This window comes from Camelus ferus, chromosome 9 (assembly GCF_009834535.1).
Source record: "Camelus ferus isolate YT-003-E chromosome 9, BCGSAC_Cfer_1.0, whole genome shotgun sequence".
Lineage (NCBI taxonomy): Eukaryota > Metazoa > Chordata > Mammalia > Artiodactyla > Camelidae > Camelus > Camelus ferus.
In genome coordinates, this window is record NC_045704.1 from 62,230,115 (window position 1) to 62,249,383 (window position 19,269).

General features: G+C 50.9%; 1 protein-coding gene across 5 annotated transcripts in view; it reads left to right on the forward strand.

The window, feature by feature from the left end:
* Positions 1–4,087: 4,087 nt before the first annotated feature.
* Positions 4,088–19,269, forward strand: part of SYT6 (synaptotagmin 6) — a 57,393-nt gene continuing 42,211 nt past the window's right edge. For 3 of the 5 annotated variants that reach the window (XR_001367229.2, XR_001367230.2, XM_014566394.2), the window contains exons 1-3: positions 4,088–4,335; positions 15,099–15,447; positions 16,956–17,514. Coding sequence is in view for 3 of the 5 variants with exons in the window: in XM_014566394.2 (XP_014421880.2) it covers positions 4,173–4,335; positions 15,099–15,447; positions 16,956–17,514 (1,071 nt within the window). In the remaining 2 variants the exon portion in view is untranslated. Of the gene's footprint in view, positions 4,336–5,029; positions 5,157–15,098; positions 15,448–16,955; positions 17,515–19,269 lie in introns of those variants that run through there. The other 2 variants (XM_014566397.2, XM_032486988.1) reach the window with 2 other exon arrangements.

Genomic DNA, 19,269 nt, shown 5'->3' on the forward strand with positions numbered 1-19,269 from the left:
TGGCTGAAATCCCATGGAGATTCCATAGAAGAGTTTGTTCCAAATAATGGTATAAAGTTACTCCCACTCCCCAATTCAGGAACATCAACTTAATTCTCCACCAGCAGTAGAACAAGTTCAACTGACATCTGTTTTCCTAGAGTAAACTTAAAACTTTTGCAGAAAGTGGCCAGATGCCTCAGTAAGTAGGAGATGGGAGAGGTGGGCACAGGAGATCAGTGGTCCTCAAGGTTGAGTCAGAGCCCTCTTGACTCCAATTTGCTTGGGAAAGCAATGGGTCTGCTTGTATCTATTTCTCTGTATCTCTCCCTGTGTGTCAGACAATCCAGCTATGAATGTCAGATTACTCCCTTTACCTCTCTGCTGGGGGTTTGAAGGGGAGGAGGGAATGGGGAAAGGGCTCCCTATTTAGAAATTGCATTGAGATGGAAAGACAATATGACACATTGGCTCATGTCAAAAGAGCTCATCCTTCCCGCCTACAGCATTAGCAATTTCCTACTGAGGTTTAATATTTTTTTAGAAATTATTATTTTGTTTTAATTTATTTTATTTGTAGCATAACTCAACAGGACATTGCTGCTCAGAGCAGGGTCAGGAAACTGTCCAAGGGTAGTCAGGTCACTGCCTAAGAGACTTGGGGTGGGCGGCAAAGGAAGTGTACTTGGGCTATTACTGAGAAGAGGAGGCCATAGGAGTGGGAGGCTGGTTTTTGCCTCAAACCTCCTCTCATCTGCCTCTTGCCCCACCTCCAGCCCCTCTTCCTGCTTCTGAGCAGTCTGGCCTGGTGGGCCCCAGACCCAGGATAGTCTATCCATGGCTGTACAGGAGATGAGAGTAATGAGGGAGGGGAAGCCCAAAGTAAGTCTGGACATCTGTGACACACCCTCTTCTTCAGAGCCAGGAAAAACTGCTCCTCAGTCCCTTCTCCCTTTCCCTGCTCAGTTTCTCCTTTCCCCTCCTGTAAAATCCTAGTGTTGTTGCTGGAAGGAGCCTGTAAGGGTTCCTCATCCCATTTCACTGTTTTGCAGATAAGGAAACCAACGCCCTGACAGGGTACATGACTGCTCCAGGGCTAGTCTGGTGCAACAGTCCTGGAACCCAGCCTCCTGGGGGCACTGCCCAGTGCCCTTGTCTGCCTATGCCACACTGGCTGCCTCTGTTCCTCCTTCTCATCCCCACCCCTATACCAAACCTCAGAATGGTCTTCCTCTGAGAGACAGTGTTGAAGGGCCACATTATCACTTCTTCCCTCTCCTTCCCTCCCAGGGTCTGAGTAGGATCCTTGGAGTCTGAATTTGGTCTCTTCATATGGGAAGAAACACAGATGTGTTTTGGGAGTGGGCTTGTAGGGCCAAAGGGTTCTGGAGAGGAAAGGGTCCCATCTTTACAAGAGGATTTATTTTTTTCTGCTTTGTGTGTGGTTACGTGACCGCAGGTATCAGCAATTAACTGTTGGGGAGAGGGCCGGAAGATGACGATTAGGGTATGACTCTTTTCTTACTGTAAGAAAAAACTACATTTCTCTTTTATCTCTCTTTCTGAATGAGTGCCCCTTTGTATGGTCCTTTATATGGGTGTCAGTTCTGTGTCTCTGTTCTCTGCATCTCTTTTGGGGGGGTAATTAGGCTTATTTATTTATTTGTTTATTTTTTAAAGAGGTACTGGGGATTGAACCCAAGACCTTGTGCATGCTGAGCACATGCTCTACCACTGAGCTATACCCTCCCACCTTTGTATCTCTCTTTGTATTTCCTATATCTGTCTCTCTATATGTCTCTCTTGTCCTCTGCCTCTGCATGTGTCTCCTGTCTTTCTCTTATCTCTATCTCTGTCTCTCTCTTCTATCTCTCACACACACTCCCTTACGCATTCCAAATTCAATAGTTATCGACTGACCCAGGAGTTCCAGCCCCTTCCCGCAGCCCTGTCAGAGCAGAACCTTTTTCTCCCTGTTCGGTTGAGAAATACCAGGTCCGGGGTGCCAGAGACGCTGCAGAACCGCCTGCCGAGTGTGGAGGCTGAATCCGGGAACAATGAGAAATTATCTGTTAATTCTCGGTTCCTGCCACCTGCTCTGCTCCGAACAGGCTCCTTTGCCTTCAGTTAGGATGGAAATTCCCCCACTCGTTGTAAAGTAAAATATTGATTTCCCTGCATCACAGGCCTGGGCCCTTGGAATGGACCTTTTTCATTCTCTGCAAAGGCAAAACAAGGCGCTTTGTTCTGCAAATTTCCTCGGGAACTCGAGAGGAGGAGGGACAAATTGCCGCGGAGTGACAGCGTTGCCATAAACATGGGCAGAGAGCAGTTCTTCTCCACTTGTTATTTTACATAAACACAAACCTACCCCCCTGAGAAACGGCTAATGCGTGTGACAAGGGGCCTCTGAGCGCCAATCTCTCCCAGGTACTGAGCTCTGCATCCAGTGGTAGAGGGAAAAGTGATGGCTCCTCGGGTGTGTTCTAAAATCACTGGCAGGAGAACGGGGACTCCACAGACTCACTTGTTCTAGGAACCACAACCGAGTGCCTCCCACAGAACGGCGGCCTGGATTGCATTGCGTGGCCGGGACCATGCCTGCTCTGTCTTCCCGCCAGAGTTCCTAGCCCTTCCCTATTGCAAGCTCCTGAAGTCAAGGTGGAAGCTTCGAACCTGCCGCAATTGCCTACCCCACCCCCCTTCCTTAACACGGTGCCCACGCAAGTGTCGCACCAAATGGGATTTCAGCACCGTGGACAGAGGTAGGAAGCGCCCGCCGAGAGGAAAAACAGCATAGTTAGGCCAGGGCCCTCTTAGGCCTCGGCTTGACCCTCCGTACCGGGGGCACTAGCGGCCCGGGGCTGTCAAGGGCGGGCTAGCGCGTCTGGAGCAGATGGTGCACGATGGAGACCGCCAGGAGCTAAGGCTCCGAATCTCCTCCCTTCGGAACGTGAGTCACCACCCGAGCCACTTCCAATTAGCGTGTTAATTAGGAGGAAAGACCCTCCTCCTCCACCCGCCACCCTGATACACACAAACCTCGCGGCTTCCAGAGGCTCCAGATAAAGTTTCCTTCCCAGTTTCGGGAAGGCAAAGGGACTTGAGTCTGGAGTTTTGGATGAACCCCACACAGGAAGGAGTCCACCTGCCGTCCAGCCGAGGACGTACGACCTCCGTGACAGGGACCCCACAAGGTCGCGATCCGATAGCTATCCACAGACCTCCAGAGCTGAGTGAGGCGCCCTCATCAATCTGCTCCAGGACTGCCTGCCACAATTCCTGGAGGGGAGTTCTGCCCTGTCTAGCCTCAGTCCTCCCGCTTAGTTCTTCCTTTCTGGCCCTTGCTACACTTAATAGCAACATACATTATCTCCGGTGGTGTTGCACCGATGCGGTGAGATGGGTCTGGCGGGAACTGAGCGCCCTCTTGAAACGCCCACCGTTCCTATTCGCCAGAAACTTTCCCCTCCCGTTGCCATGGAGAGAGACGGCCGCTGCCTCCCGTCGCCATAGTAACGTGCGGGTACCGCGGACCGCAGGATTGCGGGGCTCAAAGTCTTTTTGCAGTTCGCATCGCCCCGCAGTCTTAGGGTCTTTTGCCTTCGAAGCTGGAACCTGGGGCAAGCCTGACTAACTTCTCGCATCAGGAACCTTGGCCAAGGTCCTCCCACCCCCAGTGGGGTCATCCTTCTTTTTGAAATACGTTTATCTATTTCATTGCCGCTTGTGTGGAATGTGGCAATTTACTCAGTGTTTTCACAAACACTGTCTTTACAACCCTAGGCAGCCCGTGAAGCACTCGTAATCATCACACCCCTTTTACAGAGAGGAAAAATTGAGGCTCAGAGAGGCCCAAGGTCACATCAGGCAGTGAATGCGGAGCCACATCCCAGACTCTCGCCTGAGTCTTGCACCCTCCAGGATGCGGGACAACCCGGCTCCCCCGCCTTGAACCTCCTGGACTCAGACCGGTCGCTGAGTGTAGAGGGGGCGGCCGTAAGGCGCTAGACTTGCCAGCTGCCGCGGGATGCCACGTGAGGGGCGGAGACCCTGAGGGGAAGTGATTAAAAACCGAACGGAGCCGGAGGGGAACGCTGCGGGGAGGGTCTTCTTGGGGCCGCCTTGCCCCGCCCTAGTCCGGCTGCGGCACGGGTTCGGGCGGCTGCTTGGAGGGCCAAGGTGTCCGGGGCATGAGCGGGGTGTGGGGGACCGGGGAGCCTCGGTGCCAGGCGGCGCTCGCGGTCCTGGCCTCGTTGTGCCGGGCCCGGCCGCCCCCTCTCGGGCTGGACGTGGAGACTTGTCGGAGCTTCGAGCTAGAGCCCCCAGAGAGGAGTCCGAGCGCAGCCCACGCAGGTAACAGGAAAGCCGAGGCCCTTTTCCTTCCTGGATTCTCGCCCTCGCTATCCCCGCTCCCCAAAGCCCTGGCCGCGGAACCCCGGAATCTAGATGGAGAACTCCAGCTCAGGATTCTGAATTCGGAACCTGCCTCGGCCAGTGCCCTGGCCCATCGCCCGTAGGGCAAGCAGAGAGACGTGAAGGGACCCTGGAGGGAGAGAATGCCGCTGCCCCCTCCCATGTGACTCTGTGGGGTCCCCACAGAAATCTGGGCTCCCGGAACGCGGCGCTCCTCGGGGACTCAGTTTCCCTCGCGTCTCTCTGCTCGCCCTGCGGGCGATCTGCCAGGGGAGGGGTCCGTGGGACGATCAGGGACATCTCGGCTAAAAAAGTAACTCGTCTCTTTGGAGGTGTAGAGATCCATGGGGCCGTCGGTCGATCTGTCCGTTTATCTGTTCTCTCGGGGAACGCGATCCCAGGCCCCGGGGTCTCTCAGGGAGAAACTTGGGTCTGCGGCTGGCACGGCTGGCACGAGGTCTTTGTGTCCGGGAGTCTCCGACTGCGAGTGGCTTTCTGCGTCTCCACTGGGGGGCGGGGGGCGGGGTGGGGGAGGGTGTCGCGGCATCCTCTCCCCCCACCCCCCGCCCCTATAACGCTCCCTCGGTCTCTCTCTGACTCACTCGGACTCGGGGCCGGTTCGCAACTGAGCCGGTGCCTCTTGCCGACTTTGCCAAGAGGGCGCCTCCTGCCCGATCCGCGCGGACCCTGCGCCGGACGCAGCCCCAGGCGGCCGCCGAGCCCAGGCGGGAGCCCAAGCCGAGTCGAGCTCGCCGGAGCCGGTGAGTCCGGAGCCCGAGCCCCGCGGGGCCGGGGCCCGGCGCACAGCTGCAGCGTCTCCCGGGAGTCGCGACAGTGGGAATGGCGTGTCGCGCCCCGGCGGCCGGAGCCGCGGGAGGGTGGGCAGCGTAGCGGCCGGCCAGCCCCGGCTATTTACCTGCCGCACCCTCGCAGCGCGGCTGCGCTCCCTTGCTGCAGCCGGGCTTCTTTGTCCCGATCCCGACGTCTGGAGGGTCCTGGGCGGGAGAGAGTACCGGGTAGTGTTCCCTCTGGCGGGGAGAAGCTGGGGGCAGTGCGAAGCCTCGAGAGAATGCGGAGTGGGGGTGGGGAGATCCTGCAGGGACCAAAGCGCCGGGGTACCATGGGCTCCGCAGACTCCAACCCTCCTTGTACCCCGACCCTGACCCCAGGGGCTCCGGGCCTAGAGGTAAGCTGGGGTCGCCCCGCGACTGCGCACCAGCAACGCGGGAAAGCGAGGAGGGGGCTGCGAGAGGCGGGAATTTCGTCTCCACGCGCTTCTCCTGGGACCAGAAGCTGGGACTCGAGACTCGGTTCTGGGAGGAGGTACAGGCTGGGGTAAGAGGCCGCAGGTTTTAGGGCCCTGTTTTCACTTGAGGTTAAAGGTCAGAGATATAGGTAGGTCCTGGGTTAGGAACAGGGTCGCTGGAGGATAGGGGAGAGGGAGAAGGCTAGTGAGGCCAAGGGGAGGCTTGTATGCCTGAGGGGGCTGTGTCCAGCCCAGGGGTGGGTGGAGCCCACAACGGCCCTGTGTGGGTTGTAGGGGGCGCTGCTCGCTCTCTTCTTTCTCTGATACTGGCAATGTTTAATCAATGGGTTGATTACTGCAGCAGAAGGGACTGAGGTTAGACACGAAGAACTTCTAAAGGGTGGTACAGTGATGGAGATTGGAGAGGTTGATTCTTCTTGAAGAATCTCAGGATAGATTAGGCTCAGCAAGTACTATTAGGCTTTGGTTCTCTGGTTCCATCACCTCCTACACTACCCAACTCCCAATACCCACCAGACACACAATTTTCCCCAAGTTAGGGAGTCTCTCCTGCCTGCTTCCCCAGCTCCTTTCCATCTTTTCCTCCAATGATCCATCTCCAGGGGGGCTCTTAATGCTGGTCCTGATCCTGGTCATACTCTAAAGGGGCTAATTCAAGGTGGGAACACACCTGTCGAGTTCCACCTGGGATGGAGGTTGTTCCTCCCGTCTGTTTAGGTCTGTTTAGAGCAGAAATGCTGGGGGGTGGGGGACGGCTAGTATATGTGTGTAGCACATCCTGACATGGGGAGGCACTGGTGTTCTGACTCCAGAGGGATACTCCGTAGTCTGGAATGACAGGTACCTGGAAGGCCAGGCTGGGGGTGAGAGAAGGCTGAGGAGTGATAGCCAGCAGGCCCAGATGAATCAGTATGCCTTCCCCGCAGGCTGCTTCAGAAAGTGAGCTTGAGTTGTCAGCCCTGGGGAACTTTAACTTTGGCTGCTGAGTCACAAGCCTTGGGAAGCCTAGGGGCCAAGCTAGGGGGCTGAAAGGGATGGGGGAGGCAGAAAGAGCCCCTTGATCATAGCAGAAAAAAGAAAATAGTTGAGCGTGGCTTGTGGATCTTGGGGGTTTAGTGAGGATGGGGTCTGGGGAGACGCTGTGGAATTCAGGACCAGGCCCCCAGGTATTCCCCCTCCCGGACTACTCCCTGTATCCCGAGCCACTATCTGGGTCCAGATTCTCCAGTCAAGAGAAATGCTTCATCTTTTCATTTGCACTTTCATGAAAAATGCAAGTGACTAGAGCATGCTCAAATCCCTTTACCACTGTATATTTTCCCCTGCCTTCCTACTTCTCCATGTCTCTAGCTCATGGGATTTCTAGTAACACTCTGAGATTCAACAACTGAGATTCAGATTCCACTGTCACTTACTGGGACACTCCAATATGCCAAGGTCTGTGCTAGGAATTGCACAGGAAATCTTAGTCAGACCCTGACTTGGAAAAATCGCTACACAAACTATTTGAGCTAAAAGCAAGTCCCTGCTTTTATTTAAAACTCTAAAGGCAAAGGATTCCTTCTTAATATCCACCCTCCTTGTCCAGTGGACACTGACAGGCAATTCTCCACCTTTCTGTGTGTCATTTGCCTAATGGAGGTGAATAAATTTTTTCCATAGGCCAAGTTGCAGAGTGTAAGGTGTGAGTAGTGTGGGTTCTGGTAGCATGGTTCTCAAGGTAGTAAACAGAGGTACAGAGCTGTTCCAAAAAATGCAGGAATCTGATGGGAGAGCCTGAGCTGGCCTGCCCCTCCCAGGCTGGCAGTCAAGAATGGTTATTCTCCGGCTTACCTATGGCCATGAGATGTATGTGATGTTTGTTCACTTTTCTAATGACTCTGGAGATATTCTGTGATTCAGCCACCTGGCTTTGAAGTTGGCCTTTTGCAGCACAGATAGTATTTTTCTTGCTTCTGATGCCAAATTAAATGCACAGCATTTCATCAAAACACAAAAGTCCTGCTTCTATAACTGAATCATCAATCACTCCCTCACTCCTTGCTGGAGGGAAGGAATTCTGCAGATTTTTCCTTCTTTGGGGCAAGGTGCAATGCTCAATCATTTAGAATCGATGGTGATGATACTCGGACTCTGTGGTGTGTCTTGAGCTGTAGGATTCTAGAACCAGGGTTCAGTATCTAGGAGTTGTAGAGCCCTTGGGTTTACAGTTCTAGAAGTTCTCTTCTCTCACTGACTGAGGGGACGTCAAGAGTTGGCATGGTAGATTCGGAATGCTCCATCCCTCCAAGCTCTGTACAAAAGATGTGTTCCCTTCTAACTGTTCTACCGTTACTCCGTCCCCTCTGTCCATAGAGTTGGGGTATCATGTGTGACTGCAAATAATTAGGACTAAAACTGAGGCATCTGGATCAGGCCAGGTTTCTTTAGGTCTGCAGAGGGCTGTCTGGAGTATGGGGAATCAGGATAAGAGAAAGTCTTAACCAAGCCAGTCAGTATCCTCGCCGGGCACGCTTAGGAAAAGAAGCCTTGAAGGACTGAAGCCACACTTAGGAACTGGAAGCCAAGGGGCTGAAAGTAAGGGTGAGCAGAGCATCCAGCTCTGGATGGTCCAGGTTGTGACACCATCTCATCCCTCCCTTCTCTCTGTTGGGGGCACTGAGCTGTTTTTCTTGCTCCAACGAAGACCCAGGCAGATCTCTCTTCTCATCAGTTGCAGGTATAAACAGGGAGAGGGAGGTAGAGGAAAATGAATCTTTCTGGCTTTCTGTCTGCCTCTCCCCCATCACCTGAGCCTTGATTGCCCCATTCAGAGGGGCCACATGCTCTGACCAATTAGGCAGAAAGGTATAGTTACCATCTGCCAAAATCATAATACTAATAATTGCTAAATTAATGCCAAAGCTCTGCGAGCTGTAACACTTCACATTAGTCTCCGATTTATCCCTGAATCCCCTAATGATGGTGGAAGCAGGCGCCCAGTCATAAAGCTTGGTGCGGCCGTAATTAGCCCAGCATTGTCTCTCCTCATCATAGCTTTTCCAAGAGCATTAATTCCTTCTCTGTTTGGACTTTGCTAATTATCCCCATTGGTAGCTCAGCCTGGATCTCTGAAAGAAGGAAAGGAGGCAAAGGCTCTCTGCTCCCCTACCCCAACCCTGAATTTTAATTACACCAGGTTCTCCTAATAAATTTACAAGCTACAGCTGAGCCTATTAGTAATGGAGGACGTCTGTGTGTTTCAGAACAGAATAGCCTGTTTCCCCAACACATACACACCCACTCAGGTATTTCTCAAGTACATTTCTGGATGAGACTTTTCTGGGGACTACTGGTTACTCGCCTGGTGGCTGCAGTGTCCGCACTTTCCAGGGAAGAAGAAAGATGGGGAATGAGGAGGCTGGTCATAATCCTAGTCCCCCCATGGTTTTGCCCAGGTTCAGAGGGTCAGGCCAAAGAGCAGACGATGCCCCTCAACCCTCTCCTGATTCTAGTGAAGAAATGATTGCCCAGCCTTCAATTTTGCAGTTCTTCAGCTCAACCTGCAGAGGCTTGGCTCAAGATTCTGGACTTTGACCTTTTGACATCAGAAAGTCCCAGGTTCAAATCCCAGCTCTTCCATCTAATTGAGGTACCCTTGAACAAGTTACTTCAGTAACATTTCTAAACTTAGTTAATTTGTCTTTGCAAGGTGAATACTGATTTCTTGGGGAGGATGTAAAGATTAAATGAGATCATGTAAGGGGCACTGTGCTTACCATGTAGAAGTAAATAACAAATAATATTACTAGTATTGGTGATGTTAATGGTTCTGCCCAGAGTCTTTTCCCTTTCCAGACTAGACACTGTTCCTTCTAGGCTCTGGGGCCTCTGAGTTTCTCACTGGCTGGTCTCTGGGTTGCACTAGTCTGTGCCTCTGTCTGCGTTCAAATGGGAGCTCCATGGCTGAGGCAGCTCCTGCTCTGCAGAGCTCAGCCTTTACTGGTTCTGAGGGTCCAGCAGCAGTCCCGGGCCCTGAAGCCAGCCTTCTCTGGCTTTGGGGGAGCAGGGAAAATGGTCCTTTCTTTTCACTTCCTCTCCCTAGTTTATCTTTCCAATTACTATCTGTTAGTGAAAATGTCTGTTAATATTACAAAATGGATCTTCCTGACATGAAAGCCCATTAGAAAAATGGGAACAATAGCAAATGATAAGGATGGCTGATGAATCCTAACAGTATGGGTGGAGAGAAGGGGAGGGGGCACTGGGGCACCAGGCGCTGTCTCTGGAGAAAGTGTCAGTGGGGAGATAAGAAAGCTCTGGCTTGCTAATTAATAGCATAACATTTTCCAGAGAGGAAGGCCATGAGCCATCACCCTGCCAGACAGTCTCACTTAAGGTGACAAGCAGGTCCTGCTCTGATGGCCTTCAGAGGGATCTTAACTTCCCAGGAGAGAAGGGGCCTGAGGTCTCTCAGATGATTTGCTGTCTGGTCCTGTGTCCCTCTTTCCTGCTTCAGATGGCCATGCTTTGGGTCTGTTCTGTACCCAGTAAACTACAGCAAAACAAACAAACAAAAAACAATAGGAAGAAATAAAAGCAGCTTACTTTGGGGAGCATTCACGTTGTATTGGACACTGCTCAAATCCTTAGTTTATGTAATATTCACAATGATTCTGTGAAATAGGGATTATTAGAATCCGCATTACATAAAAGAGGAGACCAAGGTTTGGAGAAGTTAAGTAACTTGTTTAAGGTTACACAATTATAAATATGGATGGATGTGCTCTGTGGTCATTCTGGTGCTGATGCTCAGCTGAGATGTCTGCCCCATGTCTGAGCACCCAGTGAAGTCTACTTCCCCAGCCAGGGCTAGAAACCATGTGCCCTGCAGAGCACCAAGTCACTGGGTGTGTTTCCAAAGCCAAGTTCCATAGCTCTTTGCTCTCCCAGAGGCTGCTGGGTAATTGGCCAATATGGATTCCCAAACCAGGTGTCCATGGATTCCTGGCCTCCTCTGATACCTAAATGAAGATGTTTTACACCTAATATTGAGCAATGGACTTCCCCAGTTTCCAGGAAAACTTTGCAAAAGCATAACATGTTCTCAATTGTACATTTTTCTTCCATGAATTTCTTCTTATTCCTTTGGAGCTCACTCCTGTTCACCAGCTGGCTGGTGACAGTAATGACAAAACAACTGAACAAGTAGCACATAAATGAGTATTGACAGAAAAACTTGTAGATGTGAGATATTTAACACAGTACATATTTTGTCTTGAGATACAGAGACCTAGCTATATATGACATAGTTGTATTATTTCTACTAGTAAGATTGTTCCTGATTTGTGATAAGTTTAAAACTATCTCTGTTTATTAGTATTCTGATTTGTATGTGCTCTGCCCACTGAACAAATTTCAAAACAGTGTTCAAAACCAGATTGGGCAGAACTAGGTAATTCTAAAACAAACAGATAATACTCATTATATGGCTTATTACATTCGAGACACTGTCCTTAGCACTTTTGATACACTGATCTCATTTAAACCTCATTGTGACCCTATCAGGTAGATACTATTACTATACCCATTTTACAGATGAGGAGACAGAGGCTAAGAGAGAAAAAGTCACAATTTAAAAACCAGTAGAGATGGACATTGAATGAGCCAAGTCTGACTCCAGGGCAATACTTCTTTCTCTCCAGGCTGAAGGGGAAATAAAGAAGGAAAAAGAGAGGAAGGAAGGATACAAATACAAACATTTAGGAAGTCCTTTCTCTTTTTTAGTGCTGTGCTAAGGGCTTCCTCCCTTAGCAGGAGGCTTACCTCTTACCATGAACCTCATGTATGGGATAAATATGAAGAACATTGGGTCAGGACTCAAAAGGTGGGTAAGTTGCCCATCAAAATCCTACCTGCCTCACAGGGTTGAGGTTCAAACAAGACATGAGTGAGGAAAAGGCTCTGAAGGCTGCTTGTGCACCTGTGATTTACTAGATGGCAACACACCCTGGTAGATTGGCCCCAGTGGGCCTAGGGTAGGAAAGCACATATCTTAGGTCATCTGGGGTTTTGCACAGCCCTTGGGCCATACAGGAGCCTCCCCTTCCAGACTCAGTGCACCTTCCACCAGGCTATGTGGGCTGGCTGAGTTCAGGGCCACATGTAGTGACTTTAAAGGGGCTAAATCCTGTACAATAATCACAATCCGCCCTGGCCTAATTCTGGTCTTACTGGCCTCACTCACCACCTTGTTCCCCCCTGGGGATGAACCCACTCAGCATCAGGACCTAATTCTCCTTGCATTGCCTGCCTGTGATATATCCTGGAAGAAGATTCTCCAGGCAGCGGAAGGGCCTCCGGGTCTTACAGAACCGGTATTGGGCACTGGGTGCTGATTCCCAATAATCCATACCTCTTCCCTCCCTAATCACAGCTCCCAGGGAACAACAGCGGGGGTCACGTGGAGACGCATTCAAAATAGCAACCACACCGAGGCAAAATTGATTCCTCCACCTCTCTTTTCATTTATGAATTCAGGGTTTTTTTTCCATCAGGCTGAACATTTAAATGCACTCTCTGCTCTCTGGATTCCCCTCCACCGCCATTTCTCCCCTTGCTCATTAAAATTCTAATTATTCCCAGAGCAAGTCAGATGTATGATCAAAGGAAAGCAAAACCCTAGAAATACCTTTTGTTTTAAGGTGACTCATATTACAGAGAATGTCCCCGGAACAGCTGGAAAAGAGAACAGATGTAAAGGGCCTAGAGATGGCCCGATAACACAGAATAAGAACGCATGGATCTGTGATATCCTGGTGAACCCCAGGGGGAAAAGGGGCTGAAAGACACAGTCTCCAAACCATTTAGATCATGAACTCATAACAGCAAACATTATTTTGATTTAGTATCTCCAGTATGCGTTTATTTGTTCCCACGTTCCATACACATGTACACAAGGGATATTGTAGAGCTGGGCTGCCTGGGTTGTATCTCAGTCCAAACACTATGAGCTGTGTGACGCTGGACAATCTATCTAACCTTCTGTGCCTCAGTTTCCTCATCTGCAAAATGAGGATCATAATCATCCCTATTTTCACTGGAGAGTGTTAAATGAGTGAATATATAAAAAGCACTTTGTACCTTGGACATAGTCATGCTTAATAACTTGACTAAATCCAGTAATAAAACGCTATCATTCCTATTACTATCAACCTGTATATAATAATTTTGATTTCTTATTTTTACTATAATGAATAAATATTAAAGCAATCCGATGTTTTTTCCCTTGTGCTCCCAGGATGCATGCTCACCTAATTGGAGATCTTTAGTCTAGAAGTTAACTTAGAATCAGCTTCTCTGGTCTCTGATAGTGTCTGGTGGACTAATCTCAGTTCCTATGCTGGGGAAAGGCTCTGATGTCTCTGTGCGGGGGCCAGGGGGCACAGGTAGGTGGCTAAGGACTTGAGAATTCTCTGCTCTTATTCCTTATTCCTGACGGTGGTAGCTGATCAAGGCCAGTATCCTACACCCAGGGAGTCAGGAGGCAGCGCTAGCTCCCCAGAGAGGATGGCTGATGCTCTTGCCTCCTTCTCAGATCCCTCTGGACCAGGGACAGCTTTCCCTGGGGCCCATGTGCTGTGAGAGTACCCTTGACACCCCCCCCCCCAAAACCCCAAGAGGGATCTGGTATCTCTGTACTCCAAGAGTAGCTTAGCACTTGGAATATGGCACTGTGGTCAGTAAATGTTGGTTGAGAGATAATGACAGCTATTTTATGTGCCATTGAATCACTCATTCATTCATTCTCATGTGCCAGTTTCTATGCTGAGCCCTCAGTCAGACAAATAAAAGAAAACACAGGATTATAGTAACCTACAGTTTAATCAGGGACAAAGAGTCTGGGGCAGTGGAACGAGCCCCAGGCTGGACAGTGGACACCTGGACCATGGTCCAGGCCTTGCGTCTGACCTGTGAGCCCAGGCAAATCCTTCTCTGGACCACTGCTCCCATCTGCAAAAGCACAGCCTGGCCTTGGTACTTACAGGGTCATTTCTCCCCTTAAATCCCAAGATTCTTAAGGCATGGGGACAGGATAATCCAGGGGCTGCAGGGGCCAGACAGGTAACAGGGAATGGAGCTGGTGAGAACACACCCTTCTGAAGGGAATCACCAATTCCAACCATGCAGGAGCACAGGTCCAGCTCTCAAGTCCTCAGGCCTTTTCCAGAGAAGCCAGAAATCTAGTGTGATGATGAGATGGTGATGATGGAATTACTCAATTTTTCAATCATCTTTCAAGCCAAACAAGACTCGTCTGATGGCTTGTCCTCAAGTGACCTTGGTGCAAACCCATTGGTTCAGAGCCTTCTGACCTCTCAGGGAAAGAAGAGGCCTTGGGCTCAAAGGTTCATTTCCTAAAGGTGGGGTGGGAGGCCTGCTTAATGATTTCTCCCAGAAGGAGGCCTTGCTCACAGCTCTTCTTGGGTAATGGGCATCCTGCTGGGGGCAGAGGTGGGCTGGGGGTGTGACAATGAATGCCTACCTCTGAACCAACCACGATATTCAAAGATACCAGTCTAGTGGGGAGGGTACAGTTCAGCCGTAGAGCTTATGCTTAGCATGCGCAAGGTCCTGGGTTCAATCCCCAGTATCTCCATTAAAAAAAATAAATAAAAATACCAGTTTCACAGCAAAGTTCTCAGATAGCCACAGGAATGGAAAAAGACAGCTATAGGAATCATTTGTATTTAGCTCTGAAGTAAACCGTGTGGATTAGATTCCAACTTAATACGAGATTGTATTGAACCTACTATGTGCAGAGTTCTGGGAGTACAGAAAAAGGGTTAGACCTCGCCCATGCCCTCAAGATTATGCCCAATCTCATTTGCTTCAAGTCAACTCAATAACTATATGTTAGCTCCTGCTGTGGGCTTGGCGGGCATGGGATAAGGGAAGAGAAGAAGGTAGTATGGCCTCCCGTCCCCAAGGCCTCACAGCCTGTGGAGGAAGAGAGCTGGGTACAAAAACGACTCTGCTCCAAGTCTGGCCATAGTAACAGCTCTCATAGAAATTCAAACAGCATCCAAATGTGAATGCTTCAGGAATTTGCACATTTGCTTAGGCTGCTGTTTAAATTACTTTCCCCTCCCCGTGCACAGGCCAGCAGGGAGTAGGGGAGGCAGCCCAGGTGCTCCCCAAGCTAGCGGAGGTGGGAGGGGCTGGGCTGGGGGGAATCAGACGGAGGGGAAGGCGAGGCTGCTGATCTTTCACGAGGTGGACTATGGAGCACCAGCCCTGCAACCATCTCTCTCTCCTCTGCCTGGGCAGATTTCTCATGACCATTCTTTTCTCTTCTTCCGTCTCTGTCCCTTCTGTGTGGCCCCTCTTGGAACACCCCTCCCCGCTTCTCCCCGCCTCTGTCTGTCTCTGTCCCTCCCTGCCTGGCTGAGGGCAGGCGCCTCTGTCAGCCTCCTCGCAGTGGTAGTTATTGTGTGTGGCGTGGCCCTGGTGGCAGTTTTTCTCTTTCTCTTTTGGAAGCTGTGCTGGATGCCCTGGAGGACCAAGGAGGCCTCCAGTCCCTCCTCTGCTAACCCCTCCCCGGAGGCCCTGCAGAGCCCCAGCTCCAGAGGCAACATGGCGGACAAGCTGAAGGACCCCAACACCCTGGGCTTCCTAGAGGCGGCTGTGAAGATCAGCCACACGTCCCCAGATATCCCAGCCGAGGTGCAGATGTCAGTCAAGGAGCATATCATGCGTCACACGCGGCTGCAGCGACAGACCACAGAGCCAGCGTCATCCACCAGGTGAGGGGTGGAACGAACCCTCCCTTCCCTCCCTCCACATTTCCGGATCCAATACATTAATGAGATTGCAGCCCATGAGGATCAGAGACTAGAAATAATCACATGGGTACTTTGCGTGGAGACTGTATCAGATGACATGCTCCATGGTAGGTGATCAACTAGGAGGTGGCACCAGGAAGGACTTCCTGAGAGTGCAAACTTTGAGGTGGGGTGCTGTGCATGGGGTAAGTGCTGGGATGTGTGTGAGTAGGAGGTGTTGCCTTGTTTGGTGGGAAGGAAAGACTTCAAGTGGAGAGAAGAGAATATGCAAGGTGCAGAGGCATAAAAGTTCATGATGCGTCTAGGGGTATGTTGATAAAGCCTCCCAGATGAAGTCTGCAGTGCCAGGAGATAAAGCAAGAGACTCCTAGTACTTTGAGAACGAGGATAGTCTTTGACAGTGTTCCTTGCATGACAGCTATTATATACATGGCATTCTTTAACTGAAATAATAAAACGACAAAAAAAAAAAAAACCCACTGCCTCTTAATGACAAAAACCTACTCTAAATTTAGAAACACACTTACAAAAGATGTGGTACATGCAGGTATGAAGTGTTATATTTATCAAAAACTTGGGGCTCTTGTGGCTTCCTGGGTCCCTAAAGGCTCCCAGGGACCAGCCAAAGGGAAGCAGGATTTCTCTTCAGCTTGAAAGCCAGAAATGATGAAAGTGCTGGGTCACATTTACAGAGTTTATTGTTTGACCTCAGGCGTGTTGCTCACCGTTCCTAAGCCTCACTTTTCCCAACTGTGTAATAGGGCTAATGACCCTCATACGGTTGCTGTGAGGAGCCAGTGAAAGAATCCACGTGATAATCAGCACTAGCGATAGATCGCTCATACACCCAGCCCTGTTCTAAGCACTTTATGTGCATTCATCCCCAGGCAATCCTATGCACTTGCTACTTTTATTATTCTCATTTTATAGCACGGAGAGGTTTAATAACTTGTCCCAGGTCACACAGCTAGAAAGTGGCAGAGCTAAAATTCACCTATGAGGTCTGTCTGGCTCCAAAGCACAATCCACGTTAACTATGTGATGGTGATGGTAGTGGGGGTGATGAAGGGAAGCCACACTGAAGGTGAGAAAGGCTGGTCCTTCTCAATAAGGGAGCTCATGGTATAATGGGGGAACCGGAGTCATGTCTACTAGGAAAGAAACCTAGAAAGCAGATGGTAGAAAAGTAGGGAAAGTGATAATGATCACAATGGCTACCACTTACTAAAGCTTATTTTATACCAGGCCCCATTCCAACTACTTTACATATATTGTCATGCACACAAAGCGTGTGCACAAGGAAAGTGGGTCAACTAGCAGGAGGAAAAGGGGGCCCCACAAGGGGTAGGATGCACCAGGGCCGCAGGGCGTGTCTGCCTGCACCCCCCCCCAACCTCCATGTCTCTCTGCACCCTGACCCCCAACCTCTGGATGTCTGACCTCACTCACCCCCTCCCACCCTCCACCAGGCACACGTCCTTCAAGCGACACCTGCCGCGGCAGATGCACGTCTCCAGTGTGGACTATGGCAATGAGCTGCCCCCTGCGGCAGAGCAGCCCACCAGCATTGGCCGCATCAAGCCCGAGCTCTACAAGCAGAAGTCAGTGGATGGGGACGATGCCAAATCCGAGGCCGCCAAGAGCTGTGGGAAGATCAACTTCAGCCTGCGCTATGACTACGAGAACGAGACCCTGATCGTGCGCATCCTGAAGGCCTTCGACCTCCCTGCCAAGGACTTTTGTGGCAGCTCTGACCCTTACGTCAAGATCTACCTCCTGCCCGACCGCAAATGCAAACTGCAGACCCGGGTGCACCGCAAGACCCTGAACCCCATCTTCGATGAGAACTTCCACTTCCCTGTGCCCTACGAGGAGCTGGCCGACCGCAAGCTGCATCTCAGTGTTTTTGATTTTGACCGCTTCTCCCGCCATGACATGATTGGGGAGGTCATCCTGGACAACCTCTTTGAGGCCTCCGACCTGTCCCGGGAAACCTCCATCTGGAAGGACATCCAGTATGCCACAAGTGTGAGTACAGCCCTGCCCCCAGGCTTCTTGAAGATTTGTAGTTCTGGGTTTGAGTGGGACATGTCCCCCACCCCCTTCACTCCGAGAGACAAATGGGACTTTGTCCTTCAGGATGTGAAGGGGATTCTGACTAAATGTGCAATCCACCCTGGGAAAGTGCTTGCACTGTGCCCCACATTGGGGTGGGGGCAGCCCAGTGGGAAGAGAAGGGAATTTGAGTCTGTTGCTTCCAATGGCATGTTCTGGGGTGAGTCTCTCTCCCTGCTGGGCCTCAGGTCTACCACCTACAAAATAATGTATCTCTTTAATTGTGGGTAAGGATTGGGCCAGGGCCATGGACTGGATCAGACAGCAGCATCTGCCAAGGGCACTGACGTGTACTAGAAGCCTGGAACAGGCAACCAAGAACAGGCTGTATTAATCAGGATGAACCAGGTTGTGCAGCAGCAACAAACAATCCTAGGATTTGGTAACCTAAAGCAGCCAAGGTTTAGTTCTTGTTCATGTTACACGTGCTTTGCAGCTTGCCTGGGGTTCTAGTCCACCTTGTTACCCAGGATCCAAGTGGACAGAGGCTGCATTTTGACCTGTGCTCCCACAGTTGCCACATCAGGAGGAAGAGGATATGGCCAATCATGCACTGTTTCTGAAAGCTTCCCTGTACAAGTGACACATGTCACTTCCACTCATATTTCATTAGCCAAAGCAAGACACATGGCAACTCCTAATATCAAGGGGGCAGGGCAAAGCAGTCCAACTACGTGTCCAGAACGGGGACCTGAGGTATTTAATGACCAGCACTAATGACTACCATGCAGCAGAGCCTCTGCTCTTAGGCACTGCCTACCCAGGTGGGGGAGGGGAGACCTGGCTAATCTGCACATGGGAGAGGGGGTGGTTGGCTGCTCACGGTCAACTGGAATTAACCAGGAGGGTTTCAAGGAGCTGGGGCTCAAGTTGGGTTTTAAGAGGGAAGATAGGTTTGGCACAGAGAATTAAGAGGGAATCTCCAGAGTCCTTTGGTCCAGTATAGGCAGTGTTCTCTGGTCCACTGGGTGTGTGTTGACGAAGCTGGGTCATAGCATCCCGCAGGTGTAGGTGGCATGCCTCTAAGCCCAGCCAGGCTGCTGAGAGCCCTACAGGGGCATTGCCATCAAGCACCAGTGGCCTTGTGTCTGGCGTCTTGAGCGCTAGCTGGTTGAGTGTCTCCTGGGATATTTCTTGCACTATTTCTCTGGGTGACCCCACTCAGTCTGCAGACCCTCCATTTGGATAGTTAATACTCAATATCTATGTGCTGAATTTGTAAGGAGGGGGGCTGGGGAAGTCAGCCCCACGCTGGTGGGAAAAGAGTAAGACTCTTGATTTGTTCAAAGAGAGAAAGCTTGCTGGGCTCCATTTCTTGCCCCAGGGAGGGTCACTGGGACACCCCATCCTCATAGCTGGTGCTGACTTCGACCAGTCCAGTCTGATGTCCCAGTGCCTCGCCCACCTTTCCTCTCCTGAAATGTCATCCCCAAGAACAGCATAAGCAGCGGAGCCGGCAGATAAGGCGGGCAGACGGGGCGGGCCGGAACAGCAGCTGTGCACCAGCCCCAAGCCCAGGAGCTCTGCTCTATAAATCACTCTGAAGTTTACATCTGGTGCAGCTCTTCCCCTGTGGTCTCGTAAGGCAGCAGCTTCATTATGGTGACTATATAGGTAGAGAAAAGCAGCCCCATCTTCCCCACACTGAGGCTGAGGCTGAGGGGCTCA